Genomic DNA, 22,644 nt, shown 5'->3' on the forward strand with positions numbered 1-22,644 from the left:
TGCAGTGCACCCCAGGGTCCCATTGGGCCACCTGCTGGCTCTTGGTCAGCCTGCTGTCCACCAGGATCCCCAGGTCTTTCCCTGCAGAGCTCCTTTGCAGCAGCTCAGCCCCCAACCTGTCCTGATGTGAGCAGCCACATCTCAAGCCCCGCTTCAGGCAGCAGCTGAGCACTCAGCTCATGCTCATGGTGCTGTGCTGGCTGCCAGCTTGGGCTGTGCTCCAGGATGGCTGGGGCTGCTCTGCCTGGGTCAGGTCTCTTTTCCATACCACAGCAGTTGGGTTAACTGAGGATGTGATTGATTTTGGCTGGTTCATGGTCAACCATTGGTTAACTGTTGGTCAACCAGTGGTCAACTGCTGTCCTCCAGGACCTCCCAGGTCCTGCTCCTTCCCAGCAGCTCATCCCCTACCTGCACCAATGCATGCTGCCATTCCTTCCCAGGCTCAGCACTCTGCACTTGCCCTGGTTGAACCCCACCAGGTTCCTCTCCACCCTCTCCATTGCACAACGGTCAGCGCTATCGGACCACACCTCAGTGGTGGAAGCCATGGCCATTAAGCTGTAACACAGAAGCAGTGTGAGTCAAAACAGGCAATGAAGGGCTGTTAAGCAGCATGCTGATGTTGGGAGGGGACACAGCTGTGCAGCCCAGGGTTACCTGGCTGTCACATTATCTCTGTATGATCTGCTATAAGATTCAGACTGAGCAAAGAGAACCTTTTTGGGATGTCAGTGGATACAGCTGTCAACTGTGCACACATGCACAGTTCCTGTGCATACAGATATTTACTGGTACTGGGTCATAACAAGAGTCGGGGCAGCCTAATTCCGGGCTTCCACATTTACAGCAATGCATGCTTTATAAAACCCCCAGCCTGAAAAGTTATCAGACACTCCTGCAATTAACGGCAGTTTTTCCTGAGAAACCTAACGAAGTTTCTTTAGGTTTCCTTTCCTGAGAAAGGGGTTTAAGATGCTGCCTGTGGGGCCACGTTCTCACGGCTGGTGTCAGTCCCTGGACTCAGAGTTTCTGCAAACAAAGTGACACTTTGTCATGGAATCATAGCAGAGGACCACAGAATTGGCAGGGACCCCAAAGCTGGGTGCTCCCTCCAGCTTAGGCTGCCCATCCATAGACTCAGGCACCTCCACAATGGGGCACCCACAGCTCTGGGCAGCAGTGCCAGGGCTGCACCACTCACTGATCTGAACAGAGGGAGCATGAAGACTGAAGTTTGCTCCGAGCAAGTGGCAATCCTGGCCCGCTGCATGCAGGCACCAAGCAAAGAGCATAGAGACAGCCACTCTGGGGAGGGACCTGCTCTATTTTTATCCAATGCCAAATTTCAGTTGCTTCCCAGGGGACCCACAGGCCGGCTCCAATGGGTCCTGTCCCCAAAATTACAGGGCTGCACCACCAGTGTTTACCCAGAGCCTAAAAACAGTGCCAGCCATCCCCAGTCCAATGACAGCACACAGCAGCACAGCACGGACCTGTTAGGCACAATGCCTGCAGCACGGGGTGTGGGGGCACCTGCTGCCCACAGGAAACAGAATCACAGAACCAATCCAGTTGGAAAAGACCCCCAAGACCACCAAGCACACATCCCATAACACGGAACCACAGAATGGAGAGTTACAGGTGACCCACAAGAATGACTGAGCCCAACGCCTGCTCCACAGGGAGTGACTCAAAAGGATATCCCAGGTTGCAAGGGTCTCACAAAGATTGTTGAGGCCAATTCCTGGCTCAGCACCTGGATCATACAGAAGAACAGCATCACAGTGCATACATGCACAGCACTCCTTGTATTGGGCACCACGGACACCGTGTGCTCATGCAGCAGGTGTTTCATCCAGGACCACAATGGGGGCACCAACACCAGCATGGCAGGAATCATTGAGCCACAGAATGGTTGGGTTGGAAGGGATCGTATGGATCATAGAGCCATAGAGTGATTGGGTTGGAAGGGACCTTAAAGATCACAGAGCAATAGAATGGTTGGATTGGAAGTGCCCTTGAAGATCACAGAGCCATAGAGTGGCTGGGTTGGAAGGGACCTTACAGATCACAGAGTGATACAATGGTTGGGTTGGAAGGGTCCTTGAATAACGTAGAGTCATAGGATGGCTTGGGTTGGAAGGGACCTTACAGATCACAGAGCAATAGAATGATTGGGTTGGAAGTGCTCTTGAAGATCACAGAGCCATAGAATGGCTTGGGTTAGAAGGGGCCTTAAAGATCATAGAGATGTAGAGTGTTTGGGTTGGAAGGGATCTTATAGATCATAGAGCAATAGAATGATTGGGTTGGAAGGGTCCTTAAAGATAACAGAGCCACAGAATGGTCGGATTAGAAGTGTCCTTGAAGATCGTAAAGCCAAAGGATGGCTTGAGTTGGAAGGGTTCTCAAAGATCACAGAGCCAAAGAATGGTTGGATTGGAGGTGCCCTTGAAGATAACAGAGCCATAGAATGGCTTGGCTTGGGTTGGAAGGGTTCTTAAAGATCGCAGAGACACAGAATGCTTGGGTTGGAAGGGACCTTATAGATCATAGAGAAATAGTATGGTTGGGTTAGTAGGGTCCTTAAAGATAACAGAGCCATAGGATGGCTTGGGTAGGAAGGTATCTTACAGATCACAGAGCCACAGAATCTCAAAAAGATAAGGGGTGGAAGGGACTTAAGAGCCTACCCTGCTCCAATCCTGGCCATGGGCTGGTTGTCCCCCATTTCTTCAGCTCAGTGCACCAAATAGCCCAGTGCTGGAGCAGTGCCCACAGCTGCTGGGAAGGAATAGTCAGAACTCATTGCAGGGAGCAGGCAGCACCAACACAGCAGTGCAAACACCAGGCGCAACGTGAGCACGGGGCGTGTCATTGGTTTGTTCTTGGTGTTATTTGTATTTGAAAACAAATCTGCTTTCATTGCTTTATTCCGTTCCACCAGCAATTTCTAAAGGCTACGTCACACACAAACCCAGGGCGCTGGCAGTGAGGCACACAGACGTCATGCAGCACTGCACACAGCACCCCATGTCTGTGCCCTGGCTGCATCAGGCCCTCACCACTGCCATTCCTGCAAACCACAGCCCCTCAATCCCATCTCTCATCAGAGCAGAGCTTTGGGGTTGGTTGGACTTCCTCTTAACCTCATTTGCATATGCAAATGGTAGCCTATTTCTGATACCCTGCAGAGTGCATTTCAAACAACTGATCAGATTGCATTAAAAAACTGCACAGCAGCACAATAGAGGAGGCAGCGAGCTCACATCCTGCTCTGGCTCCACATCTACATCCCTGCACGGAAGAAAGGTGATAAATACACGGGAATTCCAACTGGGAAATGGAAGTGAAGGCAGCAAGGCACAGTCTTGGGTGCACAGCAAACTAACAGGACATCAGCTCTGCTCCCAGTGACTGCCCCACTGCTCCCCACATCAGCAGGGAGATGAGGGGAAGCTGTGAAAGCTGGTGGGGCACAGCAACAGAAAGCACAATGCTGGGGAAAGGGAAGAAGGGAACCATGTGAGGCTGCTTCTCTCCCCAGAGTGGTGAGGGCCCAGCACTGCTGCCCAGGGCTGGAGGTGCACTGGCCCAAGATGTGGCCCTGGTGGGGGGCACCCACCCAAAGCAAGAGTGGGGCTGGGGGGGTCCCTTCCCCAGTGCTTCTGTGATTGAATGCAGACTCCCAGGCCCAATGCCATGCGTGGTCTCACCTGCACCAAGAAGAAGGAGCAGCTGGGACACAGAAGGAACCGAAGCAGGGCGGTTCTGCAGAAACATCCCCAAAGGAGCTGTGCAGCCACATCACCAGGAGGAAGGGGTTGCTCATGGGAACTGAGAGCACCACAGACAGAGAACCAACTCTCCTCTCATCCCCGGGGCTCTCAGCCTTTCCCCAAGGTTGCTGCTGCAATACCCCAGCACTAGGCTGGCACCGAGGATAGGGAGGCTGTGACAGCTCAGCTGGGCCCCCAGACTCCTCTGCCCTTACATGCCCAACCTCCTCCCCCGCACCAAAGGGATTATCCAGAAAGCCCTTCAGAGGCAGATCTGTCTCTCGAGGTCACCAGAGCTCAGAGGAAGGGCAGACAGCACTGCACCAGGTATGGGGATCACTGTGCCTGCATGGAGCTCTGCTGAGCAGCTGGCGATGTCACCCAGCTGATGGCAGCCCCAGGGGAGAAACTGCAGGCAACCCAAAGCACAGTGGTCACCCAGTGGGGGCACTACGGCACTGATAGGGCACAGAAATGCTGTTCAACACTGCTCTTGTGAGCAGGGAACTAAATCTTCCTCTTCTTCCCCCAGTATATCAGACCCATGGACCAGGTAGACACAATTCCACGTCATCATCCCTACTCACGCCTACAGAGCTGGGATCTCCTCTCTGGGTTTGTAATCCCTGAAAGGTCCCTATCAGGACAAGGGGGAATGGGTTTAAACTGAAAGAGGGGGGGACTGGGGTCAGATGCAGGGGGAAATCCTTTAGCTGGAGGGTAAGCCAAGTCATTTTATAGTTCTATGCACCTCAAGGACCCTTCCAACCCAACCAAAGCCATTCTATAGTTCTGTGCTCTTCAAGGACCCTTCCAACCATACCCAGGCCATTCTATGGTTCTGGGATCTTCAAGGACCCTTCCAACCCAACCCAAGCCATTCTATAGTTCTGTGCTCTTCAAGGACCCTTCCAACCATACCCAGGCCATTCTATGGTTCTGGGATCTTCAAGGACCCTTCCAACCCAACCCAAGCCATTCTATAGTTCCATGCTCTTCAAGAGCCCTTTCAACACAATCCAAGCCATTCCATGGTTCTGGGATCTTCAAGGACCCTTCCAACCAAACCCAGGCCATTCTATGGTTCTGGAATCTTCAAGGACCCTTCCAACCCAACCCAAGCTATTCTATAGTTCCATGCTTTTCAAGGACCCTTCCAACCCAACCCAAGCCATTCTATAGTTCCATGCTTTTCAAGGACCCCTCCAAGCCAACCCAAGCCATTCTATAGTTCCATGCTCTTCAAGGGCCCTTCCAACCAAATCCAGGCCATTCTATGGTTCTGGGATCTTCAAGGACCCTACTAACCCAACTGTTCCATGATTCTATGAAATTGCATTCTAGATCTCAGAGAAGGAGCTGGAAAGTTTCCACGTGGCCTGAGCTTTCACCATCACCATATCTACGTTTTCCTCATAGAACCAAACAGAGTCATTAGATAGTTTGGAACTGATTTGGGGGAGTGAAGAAAGTCAGAAAAGCATAAGAGACCTCTGAGAGGTCTTAAGTGTAAAATCTGTCTGCTGATAGCCTGAAATCACTGCTGATGGTTGCAGGAACCAGGGCCAAGAGTTTACATGATGGAGAGTTCAACAGGAGCCACCAAAGTGCTGCAGGATCTGGAACAGCTCTGCTGGAGGAGAGGCTCTGAGCTGGGGCTGCTGAGCCTGCAGCAGAGGTGCTCAAGGAGATTCCATCTGTGTCCATAAACCCTGCACAGAGGTTTAGGGACCAAATTGTCATAGAACAGCTTGGGCTGGAATGGTCCTTAAAGATCACAGAGCCATGGGTTGGAAGCGTCCATAAGAAGGGTCCTGGAGATGCTCCACTGGACCCAATGCCCCAAAACACAGAGGAAATTCAATGCAAAACACCTGGATTGTGGCAAACCCTGACTGGTCTGCAATACACAGAAGCAATAAACAGTTACTAACTCTCTTTTGCAAGACTGTAGATTTCACAATCTATCCCTAAAGACTCCATGAGAAAAAAAGAATTGTCCCCCAGATGGTTCCAGGAAAGGCGACAGAGAGTCAGCTTGCAACAAATTCAAAACCTTCATTTTTATTTTCAGGCCTTTTGTAAAGAGAGTCACACCTCCAGGGGCTGAGCTTCCAACTCTAGAGGAAATATTAATACACTCAGGAGTTACAACATGGGGAAAGAGCAAACGTGACCAAAATCCAACCCAAATTTGCAGAGGAAGAGCAAAGGGAGAGCAGCTCCTGAACCACACACACCTGCCCTGTCCTGAGCTGCCTTCATCCCATCCCCTCAGGGCACAGAAACACCTCTAACCAAGGAATATATCAAGCAGGCTTTGGCTTCTTCCTCTGATGTGCCTGAAGGTTTTTGTATTTTTTTTGTGTGCAGCAATGGCTCTTCAACACAACCGTGTCCATAAGGGCTGGAGGCAGCAAGGTAAAGCCCACCCTGCAGGAGGGTAGAGAACAAGGTGTTTTCCCAATCCTAGTGGTGCATGAAGCCACGGATGGGGCCCTAAGCAGGTGGGGGGCACCCAACCCATGGCAGGGGTGAGGCTGGGAGGTCCCTTCCAACTCAAACCATGCTGTGATTCTATAGTTTGTTAGGACCCTTTAAATCTAATCATCTTTTGAACCTAACCACTTGATGGCTCTGTGATCTACAAGATTCCAACCAACCCAACCATTCTGTGGCTCTATGCTCTATAAGGATCTTTGGATTCCAACCACTCTATGGCTCTATGCTCTATAAGGATCTTTGGATTCCAACCACTCTATGGCTCTATGATCTATAAGGTCCCTTCCAACCCACCATTCTATGGCTCTATGATCTATAAGGTCCCTTCCAACCCAACCACTCTATGGCTCTATGATCTATAAGGTCCCTTCCAACCCAACTATTCTGGTTCACCCTCAGCGGTTCCAGCACTGCTCACATCCCCTCCCACCCCACCCAGGTACACCGGGGCTGCCTCTATATAAGGGAAGAGAGCTGAAAAGCAGACGTGCTGTGCAGAAAACCCCAGCTTCCTGTTCGCTCCCCTTCAACCCACGTGCTTTTTTTTTTTTTTTGAAGGGTAACAATAGCAAACAATACCAGGAGCGTGATGTGGGTTAGCAGAGCGATGAGCCTGGCCAGTGCAGCAAAGAGGAGCAAGCAGGTGCAGTGCACCCATGAGCTCTGGGGCTTTGTAGCACCCCACATTAGAAGAATGCAATGCTACCACCCCCAGCTTGTTTGAGTTCCCTGAAATACAACAGCTCAGCTCACTAATCGCCGCCTCACAGGAGAGATGCTAAGAGGACCTTGTTCAGAAGCATCCCTTTTGCTTGTGAAAGCTCTGTGCTGGAGCAGGAGAAGCTGCTATAGGACATGGATACAACCCACAGGAAGCCACAGCAGTGCAAAGTGCTCAGACCGAAACCTGCTCTGCTCCTGAGCAAACAGAGAACCACAAGCACACGCCTGGTAACGAGGGTGCCACGCTGAATTCTCTTCTCTCCCAGAAGCCCAAAGGCAAAGAGTTTTGGAGCACACTCTGAGTTGGACCAGGAGAGGCTCCTGAGCTCACCTCCGTATGGTCCCAGCATGCGATGCTCCCCACTGAGAAGTACAACCTTATAATTTAGGGGCTGCATAACAAGACCGCTCCCTGCTGCTGAGTGCAGACCAAGATCTGCCTGCTGCTGCTCCTGCACTGACTCCAAAGCCCTTTAGAGATTGGGGAGTGGTTCAGAATCCCCGACCCACCCCCTGCTCCAGTGCAGTCCCACTTGCAGCCCTATGCCCCCCAGCAGAGCTGTGTTTAGGAGAGGATCCCCCACTGATACAGCGCTGCAGCCATCTGCAGCCGTGCCAAGCCAGCTCTGACAATGAGCTTTGTCAGCTCACAGCTGCTGAGCAGCAGGGACCAGGGCTGTGAAGAACCAATCTGGAGACCCTCCATGAGGTTATTTTGCAGTTTGGGGAGGCTGCAACCATGGCAGGGACAGAACAGCAGCCCCCCAAACCCCTGGAGGGCCAGCTCCTGCCCTGGGACAGCATGGCATGCTGGCACTGAGTGCTTGGTAAGGGGCTGCTGAGCACAGCATCAAGAAAACAACAACAAATCCCAGGATTTACATGGACTCCCAGCAGCCACTCCATCTGGAAGCTCTGCAAATCCCAAAGCTGTGCACACAGCCCTGACCTCAGGACTGTGCTCGTCCCGCTGCTCCAAGCACCATAAGCTCACTGTGCTGGCACAGACCAGAGTCCAGGGTCTGACTGTGAGGTGTTTCCTAGGGGGCAGCTGCTTTGTGCCACATTCCTCTGAGCACATATCCCCAAATGGTCCAGGCTGCTGCCTCACAACAGTTGGGTTATCACAGAACACCCAGACCTGGAGGGTTTGGAACAGACCTCTGGAGATGGATCAGACCCTGTGCTTTAGCTGTGCCTCCTGGGGCAGAGCAGAGAGGAGGACCTTTCTCACCCTGCTGGCCACGCTCTGTGCAATGCACCCCAGGGTCCCACTGGCCTTCTTGGCCACCAGGGCACACTGCTACTTTGTCATCAGGCTGTTGCCACTAAGACCCCCAGCTCCTTCTCTGCAGAGCTCCTTTCCAGCAGCTCAGCTCTCAGCCTCTTTTTGTGGCTTTCCTCTGGAAGCAGAGTGGAGATGAAGAAGAATAAAGGAGGGGGATGAGGTCAGGAACAGATGTCAACTCCATCGATGCACTGCAGCAGCGATGGGCACACGCCCTTCCTGCTGCCCCAACACAGCAAGATTCTTCCTGTTCAGGGGAAAAGGACACACAGACACTTCTGAAGGGCCTTTGAGAAAACATGGCTGCTTTACCTGGGCAAAAACCTATCTGAAAAGGGCCATGACCGCCAAGAAGCAGAGGCTGTGATCTTGGCTTGCTGAGTCCTGCAAAGCTTTTGCGTGGATTCTATGTGATCTGCATAACCTCATCTTTGTGCTTGTGAGCAAGGTGATGGCCGCGTGCTCTGAAGCAGTGTCACAGCACTCAGCTGCCAAAATTCAGTTCTCTGGGGTTTACTCCATCTGTTCTCCTGCCGGCCTGGCACAGGTTTGGGGCTGGAAGCTGCAGGGAGACAGGAGATATACAGGAGAGCAGCTCTGTATGTAGGCAGAGAGCAGTGGTACACAGGGGGGATGGCTTTAAACTGGAAGAGGGGAAAATGGGGTCAGATGTGGGGAAATCCTTCACCCAGAGGTGATGCAGCCCTGGTGCTGCTGCCCAGAGATGTGGGTACCCCATCTTGGAGGTGCCCAAGGCTGTGGATGGGGCCCTGGACAGCCTAAGCTGGGGGGCTCCCAGCCTATGGGGCTAAAGGGGCCCTTCCAACCCAACCATTCTATGGTTCCATGACCTCTAAGGACACTTCCATCCCAAGGAATTCCCTGACACTGGACTCTGCCACATGCAGCCACAGCTCAAGCCCTTCCCTGGAACAGCTCGTTCTGATGAGACACCAAACTAAAGCACAACACAAACCTCAAGTATGCACATCACTGTTTTAAAAACCACCCAACGTATTCATGCTGACATCCTCAGTGAGAGAAATTTCCCAGAGGTTTAACATTTTGGGAAGGCAGTTCTATGAAGTAAGTAGCCAACAAAACCCGAGGGCAAGAGAAATGCATCAGCTTCCTTCTTCTGTGTGCTGAAGGCTGTTCAAGTGACCTCAGTCACCAGCACTTGGAGAACAAACATGGGGATGTAAGAGATGACTGTGAAGTTAAAACTGTGAGGACACAGATAACCATGCAGAACAAGCAAAGAAACCTTCCAACAGCTGAAAAACAGTCCAACAGCAAGGAGAATAAAAAGCACAAACACAGAGCAGAGGAGCTGAGAGGAACTTGGTGAGCCTGAAGCCAGGGGAAGAACAAGAAGAGTGATTCCCCAAAGCAGAAATCCCCATGGGGTGCTGCCAAAGGTAAAAGAACCCCAAGCTGTGGGGGCTGGAAGGGACCTGTTCAGCTCCCCCAGTGCAAACCCCCCACCAGTGCAAACCCCCCAGCAGTTTCCTGCAGCAGCTGCACACAGAGCATCCTGGCAGGTTTGGATCTCTGCACATAAGGAGACTCCCCCACCTCTCCGGGCAGCTGTGCCAGGGCTCTGCCACCGTGAAGTCAAGAAGTTCAAAGTCAAGATGCTCCAGGCCCTGTCTTTGTATCCCCGCAGCTGCACGAAGGCTGTGGGATCACTTGGAGCCTTTTAGGGGAAAAAAATTGAGGCTGCTGCATGCACAGAGCCCAGGGCAGACTCTGTTATCGCGCCCGTGCCGCTCACTAATCTGTGCTCCAAGCTCATCACCAGCTGCACCGCAGCTCCCGAGGAACGTGGCCAAGTTTTGCTCATCCCATTTGAGATCTCTGACAGATGTAACTACCAGGAGCTGTCACACTGAGGCCAGAGCTAACCTGCAAAGTATACAAAGCGCCCACACAGCCCCCATGATGCTGGGCTGTCCGTGCAGAGGCTCCCTGCTGCTGACAGAGACTGCTCTACACAGCAAAGCAGTCTCTGCCTCCTTGACCCACACCTGGGTCACCATGGGGCAGTGAGCTCCCTGTCTCACGGCCAACCCCTGGGTAATTTCTACCCAAAACAGTATTTCCCTTTGCAAGTGGCTCACTCTGTTCGTTTGGAAGCAAAGTGAAGCAGCCCAATCCTCAATGCACCACGCTGCTGCCTGACCTCCTTCCCAAACAGCTCTGCTAAGTTCATGCTGCGCTCACCCAGCAGCTTATCTCCCCTTCCTAATCACCTGGCTCTGTGCGAGGCAGCCTGACAAAGTCCAGCATCACCAAACACAGCATTTTCACCCGCATCCACCCCATGCATGTCTCACGATGCACAGCTCCGTGTGCTTCTAAATCAATCTGATGACACAACCCCACGCTGATACCCCTTCTGCTCCGACTCCAGGAAGAGCTGAAGCAAACGATTGTGCTCCTGCTCAGCTCCAAACAGAGATGCTGTGTCTGTGGGTGAGTGTCAGCCTGCTGCCCGCAGCTGTGCCCGCTCTTCCCATCCCTCTGTGGTGATGGATGGAGCCGTGGGTGATGACAGAGCTGTGGGGAACGACGGAGCCACGGCGCTGCATGGGCAGGATGGGGAACGGCCAAGCCTGGGGAGGAGACACTCATGCACTTGGTGAGATGCTGCCTTTCTAGGGCTCCTGCTCGCCCTGGGGAGGTTCATAGACTCATGGAAGCACAGAATAGTTGAGAAGGACCTTAAAGGGTTGAGCTGGAAGGGTGCTTAAAATCACAGAATCCATACAATGGTTGGGTTGGAAAGGACCCCTCAGCCCCATCACCTCTATAGGCTGGGTGCCCCCAGCACACGCTGCCTGGGACCCCACCCACAGCCTCCAGGGATGAAGCATCCACAACTGTGGGCAGCAGTGCCAGGGCTGCACCGCCTCTGGGTTTCCCTCAAATCTGACCTCAATCTCCCCTCTTTTGGTTTAAAGCCATTGCTCCATGTCCCATCACTCTCTGCCTGTCTACAGAGCCCCCCTCCTCCTGTACATCAGCTCCTTCAGGCACTGAAGGCTGCAGAAAGGTCTTCTCACAGCCAGCCCTTCTGCAGTCTGCATGCCTCCCTCAGCCCTTCCCCACACAGAGCTGCAGCCTCCGACCATCCCTGTGTCCTCCTCAGGTCCTGCTCCAACAGCCCCACACCCAAGCCCAGCAGTTGGGCACCCACTAAGCCAAGCAGCACCAATGGGCACACCTGTGCCCACAGGGGACACACCACTGTCCTGTAGTGGCACACACTGGCAGGATGTGCTCACACTTCAGGACCTGCCCAGCCTGGTTCTAGCATGTACCCAAAACCCTGACCAGGTCCTGCACGTAGTTTACTTCACATGGTTTCAACTAACAGACACTCATCTCCATCCTTCAAACATCAGACGTTTGGCCGCACGTATCTGAATGAGAATCAAACCAAGCAGCATTAGGTCAGGACCTTAAGAATGCCAGAAATCTTCTCCCACCCTTTAAAGATTGAATATTAAGAATGCTTTCTTTTCTAAAAGAGCAGTCAGGCACTGACAGAGGGCAGTGGGGGACTCCCCATCCATGGAGGAGGACCATGGTGAGATGTGGCACTTGGGGACACGGTCAGCAGGCACAGTGGGGGTGGGCTGGGGTTGGATTCGCTGATCCTTATGAATCCCTGCCAACTTGGAATAACCTCATGGTCTCAGAAGTCTTTCTTGGATACCCCGTGCTGGGTACCAAGCTCAGAGCTGCCCATGTTGGGGCAGGGCATCCTCTGCACACCAAGAGTGCTTATCTGGGCCATCAGCAGGAAGGTGACGCAGAGATGAGGGGCGGGCAGCCCAGCTTGTTTTCTGCTCCACTTCCTACAGCTACCCACAGCACAGATGCATCTAACAAACCGAGACGCTCCATTTTCTTCCCCCAAAAACTCCCTGCTGCATCCTGAAAAAAAAGGGATAAAAGCAATGTGCTTCTCTGACCCAATCTCAGACACGAGGCACCAGCAGCTGACAAATTCACGGGCTGTTCCCTGCAAGCTGACACGTGGCTGCTTCTGAGCCACGCCACAAACAAAAGGGGATTGGGATTGGTGCAAGGAGAGGGTCTTTGCTCTGTGGGGTCAGCAGTCCCCACATGGGCAATGCAGACCTTGGCCAGCCCTCTGCATACAGAGCTGGTAGGATGCCCACACTGCAGGCCTGAGGAACGTGCTCCTATAAGGAGAGAATGAGGTCAGATGTGCTCCATACACCCTCACAATTGCACCCCTTCCTATTATGACCACCAGCATCACCAGGGCACGTCCCAGATGCAGGCTGAGCCTCCTTTGTTTGTGTTTGTTTGCTTCCAGCACCGATGAAACCGCAGCTGCTTCTCCCAGCCAGCATCACAGGGCTGCAAACTGGGAAACAAAGCTCGCCGGGAAGCAAATCTGCAGATTCCTCCTCAACTGTGAAAAATGCAAACTAAAAGTGAGAGAAATTTAGAAAAAAAAAAAAAAAACATTTCCAAAATTCTCACTGGCAGCAAACAAAATATTACTAACAGTGAAGGAATTTGGTTGCAGCATATGTTTCAAATTGGTGCTTCCTCCTCACATTCACCCACTCTGCTGAAACCGTGACACACGTGGAGGGCAGCAGACAGCACCAGCCCGGACCTGGTGGGCAAACAACCATAGAATAGTGCTGGTTCTGCAGTCCTGGCACTGTGCACCACCCAACAGCCTCATCCTCCCAACCCTCACCCTTCAAGTATCCAGCAGCACTGCTCAGACCCCTCTCAGCCTTCCCTCCTGCAGCCTGCACACCCCTCAGCCTGCTCCACGCAGAGGTGCTGCAGTCAGACGGGCAGCACTGCACGCACACAGAGCCATCCTCTCCCCAAATGTGGATGTGGCAAATGCAGCCACATGCTGTTAGCAACCACTGGAGGTGGTTCAATGGATGGGGCTTCCACGCGCGTGGAGCAGCCGCTGAGTCAAATGATGACTCACTTGGCTGGGCCGAAAGGCAGCACACACTGAGATCCCACTGCCAGCAGCTGTCCTGCAATAGCAGCAGCCCCACAGCCACCCCAGGGCAGCAGCAGCCCCACAGCCACCCTGGGGCAAATCCTCTACCAACTTCACCCAGCGTGGGGCCAGGCCTTACCCTATGCTCCATACAGAAACCCAATGATAAGCCCTTGGCCAATGCTGGACACGTTCTCAAACTACACTGCTCCTCCCCAGACCCATACAGACCATTGGGAACATAGGAGCCCCCCAGCCACAGCAGGCAGACAGCAGCCCTTAGTCTGCACAGAGAGAACCACAAGCACCAAGAGACCTCAACTCAACTACTGTCAGAATACCATGAGCCATCACGGCTCTATGGGATGAACACCCATAGGGAGCTGGGTGTTCATCCCATAGAGCCCCAGCTCTATGCAGAGCCCCACACTCCCCATAGGGTACCATGCCGGGCTCCCACACACCCCATTTCCTTTCCTGCCCATCTATGGTCTAGCAGCAGCTCCGTGTGCTTTCAGTTTCTGTGATGGCACAGAGCTGCTGGGTTCCTGGCACCCCCCCCAACCCCACAGTACACAGAGGTGGGTATGGGCAGAGCCCATTCCCAGCCCTGCCTGGGGGACTCGAGAGCAGCTCCCTCCCAGGAGGGAGGTGTGTGTTGTGTGGAGCGGGGAGGTGCAGCCCTGAGACCGACCCAACCTGTACAGCAATTAGTCACAAGGCAGAGGGGAGCAACGTGCCCTTCCTCCCAGCCTTATCTAAAAGCTGCCTTCAGGGAGGGGGTGCAGGAAATCCAGTGGGAAGGAAACGCTGTCAGATTGACCCCCGATGTCAGATAGCTGCTCAGAGACATGGGTGTGCATTCTGCAGCAGATGGATGCTCGGAGAGGCTCTGCAGCAGCAGCTCCTCGGCTTTGCCACGTTCATCTGTCAGTCAGTCTGTCTGTCTGTCCCCAGCATGCAACCAAACATCCCACAGACCCCGTGCACCTCCAGCCCCCCTGCGCTAGCGGCTCTGCAGGACTAATTAAAACCTGACCAGAGCCTGATTGCTCTGTGCTAATAGCACAATACCTGCACCTCTGCTTTGTAGCCTCTCACCAGGACAGCTCCCACCAGCTTTTACACCACCAAGAGCTGCTCAAGATCTCCAGGGTCAGGGCTGTGTGCTGTGCCAAGATCTGACATAACACAAGTGAGCACCGTGCATTCTGTGACCTACAGATGAGATTTCCAACTTCAAACACAAACCTTGAAGCCAGCAGAACAGAGCTCGTTCACTGTGAGGTCTCCTTTGTAACATCCCACCAACGTTAATGCCTTCACCACAAAGCACCTTCTGCAGACATGTCCTGAATGATGCCATGAAAATTCATGACGTTTCTCTTTACCTTCTGGGTGTGCAGAATGAGGGGCAAGGACAGGATAGAAGAGGACACTTCAGGACTGTCCCACAGGGCCACTGATAGCCACTGCTGTCTGCATGATCTGTGATCCCAGGGCAGGACCAACACAGTGCAGGAAAGAATCATTCAGGTTGGAAAAGACCTCTAACACTATCAAGTTCAACCACATCCCACCGTGTCCCTAAGTGCCACATCTCCAGGAATGGAGACTCCCCCAATTCCAGCACGTGACCTCCTTTTCCTAGAGGAAATGTTTCCTAACATCCAACGTGCTCAGAGACAGCACATAAAGCAACCAGAAACTGAGCAGCTGTGCCCCAATTGACAGAGTTCAGCATGGATCCCACCTGCAGCATGGGAACAACCTGAGGGCACCAGGGCCATGCTCCTTGGATCCTCACCAGGGCTGCAGCACTAAGAGAACTGAGGAGACAGCAACAAAATTCACTGCAACATCATTCAGAGAACACTGTGACTCCTGGACAGGTCCTGCTCTGCAGCCCAAGGCCTTTCCTGATGCTCTGCTCTTGGTCCAGCAGTGCTGAGGGGCAGCACCACGCAGTGCACTCAGAGCTCCTGCTACTTACACAGCTTGTTGGGACTGCAGGACTAAAACTAGCAGCTGGATCCCACAGTGTGACAGCACTGAGCACCACAAACACCAGCATTCATGTAAGAGAATCTCAGAACTGAAGGGGCTGGAAGGGACCTCTATACAGCTCCTCCATTGCAATCCCCCACACAGCTGCACACAGAGCATCCAGCAGGTTTGGATCTCTGCAAAGGAGGAGACTCCCCCACCTCTCTGGGCAGCTGTGCCAGGGCTCTGCCACCCTCACAGCACAGAGCTCTTCCTCACACTCACACAGAACTCCCTGGGCTCCAGTTGTGCCCGCTGCCCCTTGTCCTGGTGCTGGGCACCACCAAACACAGCCCAACCCCCTCCTCCTGACCCCAACCCTTCAGATATCCACCAGCACTGCTCAGACCCCCCTCAGCCTTCTCCCCTTCACATGCACAGCCCCCAGGGCTCTCAGCCTGCCCCCAGCAGGAGCTGCTCCAAGCCCCCACCGTCTCTGCACCCTTAGCTGGGCTCTCTCCAACAGTTCCCAGTTTGCCTGGAACAGGGGAGCCCTGCACAGGGCGCAGTGCTGCAGCTGTGCCCTCCCAGTGCAGAGCAGAGGGCAGGAGCACCTCCCTACTCTCGCTGGCCACACTCTGTGCAATGCATCCCAAAGTCCCATTGGCCTTTTGGGCCACTAGGTTACACTGCTGGCTCATGGTCAATTGCTGGTCAACCAGTGGTCAACTGCTGTCTTCTAGGACCCCCCAAGTCCTCCTCCCTCCCAGCAGCATACCCCCAACCTGCACCAATGCACGCTGCCATTCCTCCCCAAGCTCAGCACTCTACACTTACCCTCGGGGCTCTCAGCTCTCCCCCATCAGGAGCTGCTCCAAACCCCCACCATCACCTTCAGCAGGGCTCTCTCCAGCCTGCTTGGAACCGAGGAGCCCCGCGCTGGGCGCAGTGCTGCAGCTGTGCCTTCACACTGCAGTCACGGCCATCTGCCCCCCGTGGGTGAGGGCAGGCCGGGGTCAGGGCCGGGGTCAGGCAGGGGCCGGGGTCAGGGCGGGCCGGGGTCAGGAGCCTCCAGGCCGCAGCCCCGCTCCCCCCCAGCAGCCCACGGGCTGCGGCCCCCCCCCGAGCCTCCACAACCCCTCCCCGCAGCCCCGTGCCCAAACCCTTCACCCGGAGCCTCCCTCGCCCCTCTCTGAGGAAGGCCCCGCTCCCACCACGCTCCCCGCCGCCCCTCAGCTCCAAACCCTTCGGCCCTCCCCGCCACGTCTGTGGGGCGCGGCCTGCGCCCCTCCGCCCCGCTCACCGCGCTTCTCCGCGTCGTAGCCCACCAGCACGAAGTAGTCGGCGAGGCGGGCCATGGCGGCGGGCCGGGCCGGGCCGGGCCGCGCGGGGAAGGCCGCGCTCACCGCCCGTCCGCCGCCGCCGCCGCCGCTCTGCCCGCCCGCCAGCGCGCCGCCCCCGCCGCCGCCATCTTGGCCCCGCGCGCTGCCCGGCCCGGCCCGCCCGCACTGCGCATGCGCAGAAGCCGCGAAGATGGGCGGGGCCACGGCACCGCCGTTGGGGTAAAGCGAGTGGGCGGGGTTAATTGGGAGATGGGCGTGGTTTTCCGCTGAGAGGGAGCGTGGCGTGTGGCGGGGTGGGCGTGGTTTGTTGTGGGGTGAAAATAGGCGTGGTTTGAGGAAGTGGGCGTGGCTTGTGTGGAAGGGGCGTGGCTTTGGAAGCGCAGGGCGCTCCTCGGGTGCGGTCCCGGATGGAGGGAGGGGATCTTGGGGTGTTGGAGCTGTGATCCTCGTGGATCCTCTTGGGATAATCCAGCATCCCAGCATCCCATCATTCCGTGTTGCCACGGTGATTCTAGCATCCCACCATCCCATGGTTAAGTGCTGGAGACACTTATGGGACATGCAGGGGTGTGGAGATGAGCTTTGCAATGAGAGCACCCCTGGGTTGTGTCCCAGGACCCTGCAGGGCCGCTGATGGTGCCACAACTCAGGAATGTCCCAGGCAAAGTTCCACATACCACGTCCCCACAGGTGCCCCTATGTCCCCCCACATTCCCATGTCACTGCATCCCTCTGCCCCTATGTCTATGTGATGCCCCTACATCCCTCTGTGACCTCGTGTCCCCATGTCCCTACATCCCTGAATCCTTCTGTCCTCGTGTCCCTGCATTCTGGTGTCCCAACATCCCCATGTCCCCATGTTTCTGTGTCATTGCAATCCCTGTGCCCCTATGTCTACATGATGTCCCTACATCCCTGTGTCCCTGCATTCCTGTGTCCCCATGCCACTGCGTCCCTCTGTCTCTGTGATTTCCTTCCATCCCTGTGACCCACTGGGGTGCTGGGGATACCAAAGGTGCTGGGGACACTGAGGACATTGGGGTCATTAGGAGGATACTGGAGACAAGTGGAGATGCTGGGGAAACAGTGAGAACACTGAGGATGCTGGGAACACTGGTGGCACTGGGAATACTGGGGATATCAGAGATATGGGGCGCTGAGGATGCTGGGGACACGTTTTCCCCTTATACTTCAATTTTTCCCCTTAACTCACCTGGTGGTGACTGACACTGCTCCAGTGCAGTGTTTTAGTGCTCTCCCACCTGACGCATGGATTGCTCCAGCAGTGTCAGGCTGAGTGCTGCCCACTCCTGTGTCCATTGCTGCCTGCCTGCCATAACACCATTCTGCCCCATCTCCAACCCCTACCCAATCCCATGCCATCTCCACCTCTATCTTCATCTCCATCTCCATCCCATCCATCTCACCCCAATCCCCATTCCCATCCTATCTCATCCCCTCCCGCTCCCCATCCTATCCCCACTCCTTCCCCATCTTCATCCCAGTCACCATCCACATTTTATCTCATCCCTACCCCCTCCCCATCCCATTCGCATCAGCATCCCTATCCCCATCCTAATTCTCATCCCCTCCCCCTCCCCTTCCCCATCCCCATCTCCAGTCCCATCCTCATCCTCATCCTCATCCTCATCCTCATCCTCATCCTCATCCTCATCCTCATCCTCATCCTCATCCCAATCCCAATCCCAATCCCCTTCCCCATCCCCATCCTATCTCATCCTCATCCCCCCACTTACCCCGAGTGGAAAAGGGGGAAAAGGGTGGGCAGGGCTGCCCCCCTCCCCTCCCCGTCCCCTTTGCAATTAAACAGACGTTAATTAGCCGAAAATAGCCAAAGACCCGCTGTCCCATTCAGGCTCATGCGGTCACCTCTACCTCCCGGCACTCTGGGGCTGAGGTGGGGGGCACACGGGGTGCCATGGGGATGGGGATGGCACAGGGACCCCCATCCCCACCATGACGTGGCTCGGATAGGCACGCTTTGGCACTGCTTGGCACAGCACGGCTGGACGCAGCTCTCCGAGCCTCGGCACGGCTTGGCACGACTTTACACGACATGGCTTAGCTTGGCACGGCTCAGTTTGGCATAGCTCGGCACGGCACGGTTCGCTGGCGTTCAGATGAACACGGCACAGCTCGGCACAGCTCCCCAAGACGTGGCATCGCTACGCTCCAACCCGGGGCCGTGGGCACAGGTCCGAATTAGGAGCGGACCCGACCCCGCTCCCAGCCGAGCAGTGCCGTGCCAAATCCCGACGAGCGAAGCCGTGCCGAGCCGAGCCGTGCCGCCCCGTTCCCCGTGGCTCCTCCCGCTGCTCCTCCCGCCCGGCGATATTTAACCTGGGCTGGGTGGGGAGCGGCAACGCGCAGAGAGAGAGGCTTCGAGCGGAGCCGACACCGGGACCGGGCAGCCCCACAGGCAGGTACGGGTGACACCGGGCACTGGGCGGGCTGGGCACCGGGGGAACAGCGCTGCTATCGACGCAGCTTCGTCGCTGGGACCCCCGGAGCCACTTCGTGGACGTTGCGCTGAGCCGAACCGTGCCCATCTGCGCCCATCCCATTTGCGCCCATCCGAGTCCTGCCCGGCCCTGAGCCGCTCTCCTCTCCTCGCAGCAGCCGCCCCGGCCACGCCATGAGAGCAGCGCTGGGTTGCATCACCCTCGCTCTGTGCGCTCTACAGCTGCCCCACGGCCGAGCCCTGCCCCACGGCCGCTCTCCCAAGCACAGGTGAAGCGATCCAGCATTGCCCCGCATCCCGCAGAGGGGGCAGATCCGGGGGTCCGTGGAGGGGAGACGGGGGGGGGAGACTCCTATGGATCCTTTTGTGGTGGTCCCAAAGTACTGCGGGGGGTATGGGGACAGAGGGGATGGGGAATGGGAATAGAGATAGAGATAGGGATGGGATGGGGAATGGGAATAGGGGAGGGGATATGGGGATGGGGTGGAATGGGGAACGGGGGTGGGATGGAGATTTATGGAGTGGGAGGTAGAGGATGGGATGGAGAATGGGGGATGGGAAATAGAGGAGGAGGATGGGAGATGGGGAGAAGGAGGTATTTGATAGGGAATGGGGGTAGAGACAGGGGATGGGACCAGGGAATGGAGATGGGGAATGGGAACATGGATGGGGGACATGGGGGATGGGAAATAGGGGAGAATGGGAGATGGGGAATAGGAGTGATCTGGTAGGGAATGGGGACAGGGATGGAGATATGGGGAATGGGAGAGGGGATGGAATAGGAGGCAGGGAATGGAGAATGGAGATGGGGATGGGATGGGGATATAGGGAATTGGGAGATAGGGGTTGGGGAATTGGGACCAGGGATGGGGTGGAATGGGAGATGGGGAATTGGGATAGGGATGAGAATCAGATATGGGGAATGGGAGACAGGGGATGGGGGATGGGACCAGGGAATAGGGTAGAATGGGGATAGGGATGGGGAGATGGGAGATGGGGAATGGGAACACGGCTGGGGAAGGGGGATGGGGTGGAATGGGAGGTGGGTGACGTGGAATTGGGATGGAGGAATAGAGGGGAATGGGAGATGGGGAATAGGAAATATCTGTTGGGGGATGGGGACAGAGATGGGGTGGAATGGGGATAGAGATGGAAGGGAGTGGGGAATGGGACCAGGCAGTGGGGTTGGAGTTGAATAGGAGATAGCAGATGGAAGCGGGGAATGGGGTGGAATGGGGAATGGGATAGGGATGAGGATATGGGGAATGGGAGATAGGGGATGGGGAACAGGGCTGGGGAATGGGAATAGGGTGGAATTGAAGATGGGGAATTGGGATAGGGATAAGAATCAAATATGGGGAACGGGGGATGGGGAATGGGATCGGGGATGAGGTGGAGTGGGGATAGGGATATGGGGAACGGGACTAGGGCATGGGGAATGGGGCTGGGAGGGAATGGGGATGTGGGGGATGGGAGACAGGGGATGGGGACCTGAGCCTGAGTGGGAAGGGCTGAGGGGTGCTGAGGGCTGCACACACACACAGGGGCACCATGGGTGTGTATGGGGCACCTCCTGTCCGTGTGCATTGGGTGTGGGGAGTGAGGATGGCGTGGGACACGCGTGTGTCAGGTGGTGTGCACATGCCTGGACACGCGTGTAGCTGTGTGTGGGGGGTGATGGTGTGCGTGCGTGGCTGCACGCGCTGCGGCACGTGGGTGTGTGGTGTGGGTCAGGGGTTACGGTGCCTTCATGGGTGGGTGAAGGGGGAACATGACTGTATGTGTGGGGTCACCCTGTACCCATAGATGCGTCCGTGGGGGACATCTCCATACCTGCTGGGAGGTGCTGTCTCTGATGTGGGAGGGGGGCAGGTGACATGTTCTAGGGATGGCACTCTGCCCAGTGCCCCCTGTGCACAACCCCCCCCCCCCCCCACCACCACCCTACCCTCTGCAGATTCCCGGGGGCAGTGAACCAGTGCAGGATCAGGGCAGAGGATGGACAAGTGCTTGGGGAGGGGAGGGGGCAGGAGGGCGAGAGCTGAGCCAGGGATGCAGTCACGGTCATGGGCAGCGAGCAGCTAGGTGGGGGGGAGAGGGGGGGAATCTGGGGCACACGCATGGGGGTGTGGGATACAACACTCTGCAGCCCATCCCACCCCACTGACCCCATCTCACTGACCTCATGCCATTCTCTTGCAGGGAACCCCCAGATCGGAGACTCCCCCCAGCCATTCTGCGCTTACCCCACCGGCACCCACCGTCTCCCCATGGAGACCCTCTCCAAGGTCTACAATCCAACCGGCTCAGACATCTCATCATCCCTCGGCCCCAACCGGCCCTATGGCACGGCCCTAAGCTGTCCCCAAGGCACAGACACCGACACCCCCTGGGGCAGCGGGGCCGGCGTCACACCGGGGTTCGGCTGCACCGCACTCAGCCGCTGCGGGTGGGCTGCGTGCTGGGCACGTGTCAGGTGCAGAACCTCAGCCACCGCCTATGGCAGCTGATGGGCCGCCCAGGCCGTCAGGACTCATCCCCCATGAACCCCAACAGCCCCCACAGCTATGGGTGAGGGTTTTCTCCCCCCCAACCCCCCTCCACCTCCCCCTTCCCAGGACTGTGTGGGTTGGGTAGGAGCTGACACTAAAGCACTTCCAGCGGCTGTGGGGCTCCTGTGCGCCTTTCTGTGGGATCCCTGTAGGGGATGGGGCAGGGGGGTGGTGGTGAAACCTCGCAGGGATGTCCCCGTGGAGGGGATGGGATGGACGGAGCGCAGCCAGGGGGGGATATCGACCGTGGGTCCAAGCGAGCAGCACTTCCACGGAGGTAGCGGTGTGACTGCTCCAAATCTGCAGTCCCATGGCTGCAGCTCTATGTGCTCCATTCCTGTGCCAACTCTGGGGTGCACAGCTGCACGGGACACCCCTGGGAGACCCGACACCTCCTGTCCCCATTGGGTCCCCGCCCCAGCGAGGTGCCCTGGGGTCAAACACTGCGATTTTGGCACAGATGCGCGCGGCCGCGTCCCCCAACCCGTGAGCGCTGACCCGGGGGATCGCGATCCTGCGGTGCCGCCTGGCGGCGGCGCTGCTCGATCTGTCCATCCGTCCACCCGTTCTTGTGTCCGCACGGCTCCCCGTCCATCTGTCCGTCTTCCTACCTGGCTGTCCGTCCGCACATCCACTTTTCCATCCGCGTGTCCGTCCGTCCATCCGTCTATCCATCTGCCCGCCTGTCCGTTTTTCCTCCTGTCTGCTTGTTCTCCTGGCTGCCCATCCCCCCTCCCCAGGTCCATCTATCTCCCCAGCTCCTCTCCCCCATCAGGGTGCAGTGTCTCGCCCTCCAGTTCCCCCCCTGTTGGCTGCACTCCCAGGATGCGGGGGGTTCCCACGTTCCCTTTCCCTCCCCCCAGCATCCCCACCTTTCCTCCTACAGGCTGGGGAAAGCCATTGGGCCCTGGGTGGGGGGTGGCAGGGGAGGAGGGGACAGCAGCAGAACCAGGGACCCCCTAACCCCAA

The 22,644-nt window shown here is 56.2% G+C and overlaps 2 protein-coding genes across 10 annotated transcripts in view; one reads left to right on the forward strand and one right to left on the reverse strand.

Moving 5' to 3' along the window:
• Positions 1 to 16,732, reverse strand: part of SBF1 (SET binding factor 1) — a 59,304-nt gene extending 42,572 nt beyond the window's left edge. For all 8 annotated transcript variants that reach the window (XM_090127421.1, XM_090127760.1, XM_090127850.1 and 5 more), the window contains exon 1: positions 16,602 to 16,732. In XM_090127421.1, coding sequence (XP_089983547.1) covers positions 16,602 to 16,656 — 55 coding nt within the window. In that variant the 5' untranslated portion in view covers positions 16,657 to 16,732. The remainder of the gene's footprint in view (positions 1 to 16,601) is intronic.
• A 2,207-nt stretch (positions 16,733 to 18,939) lies between these two features.
• ADM2 (adrenomedullin 2) lies at positions 18,940 to 21,991 on the forward strand. Of its 2 annotated transcripts, none has more exons than XM_090129146.1 (3): positions 18,940 to 19,081; positions 19,279 to 19,392; positions 21,326 to 21,991. In XM_090129146.1, the coding sequence occupies exons 2-3, from the start codon at positions 19,298 to 19,300 to the stop codon at positions 21,696 to 21,698; spliced, it is 468 nt and encodes a 155-aa protein (XP_089985272.1). In that variant the 5' UTR covers positions 18,940 to 19,081; positions 19,279 to 19,297; the 3' UTR covers positions 21,699 to 21,991. The 2 variants fall into 2 exon arrangements, with proteins under 2 accessions (XP_089985272.1, XP_031460919.2); XM_031605059.2 differs by having other exon boundaries at positions 18,948 to 19,085.
• The last annotated feature ends 653 nt before the right edge of the window (positions 21,992 to 22,644 follow it).

The sequence above is a fragment of the Phasianus colchicus genome, chromosome 1 (genome assembly GCF_987193195.1).
Source record: "Phasianus colchicus chromosome 1, bPhaCol1.hap1.1, whole genome shotgun sequence".
Taxonomy (NCBI): domain Eukaryota; kingdom Metazoa; phylum Chordata; class Aves; order Galliformes; family Phasianidae; genus Phasianus; species Phasianus colchicus.

Bases quoted from the DNA above. Each gene is read 5' to 3' on its own strand.
- ADM2 (XM_090129146.1), top strand. From the start codon at position 19,298: ATGAGAGCAGCGCTGGGTTGCATCACCCTCGCTCTGTGCGCTCTACAG. The intron at 19,393-21,325 runs GTGAAGCGATCC...ATTCTCTTGCAG, and splicing joins GGCCGCTCTCCCAAGCACAG to GGAACCCCCAGATCGGAGAC.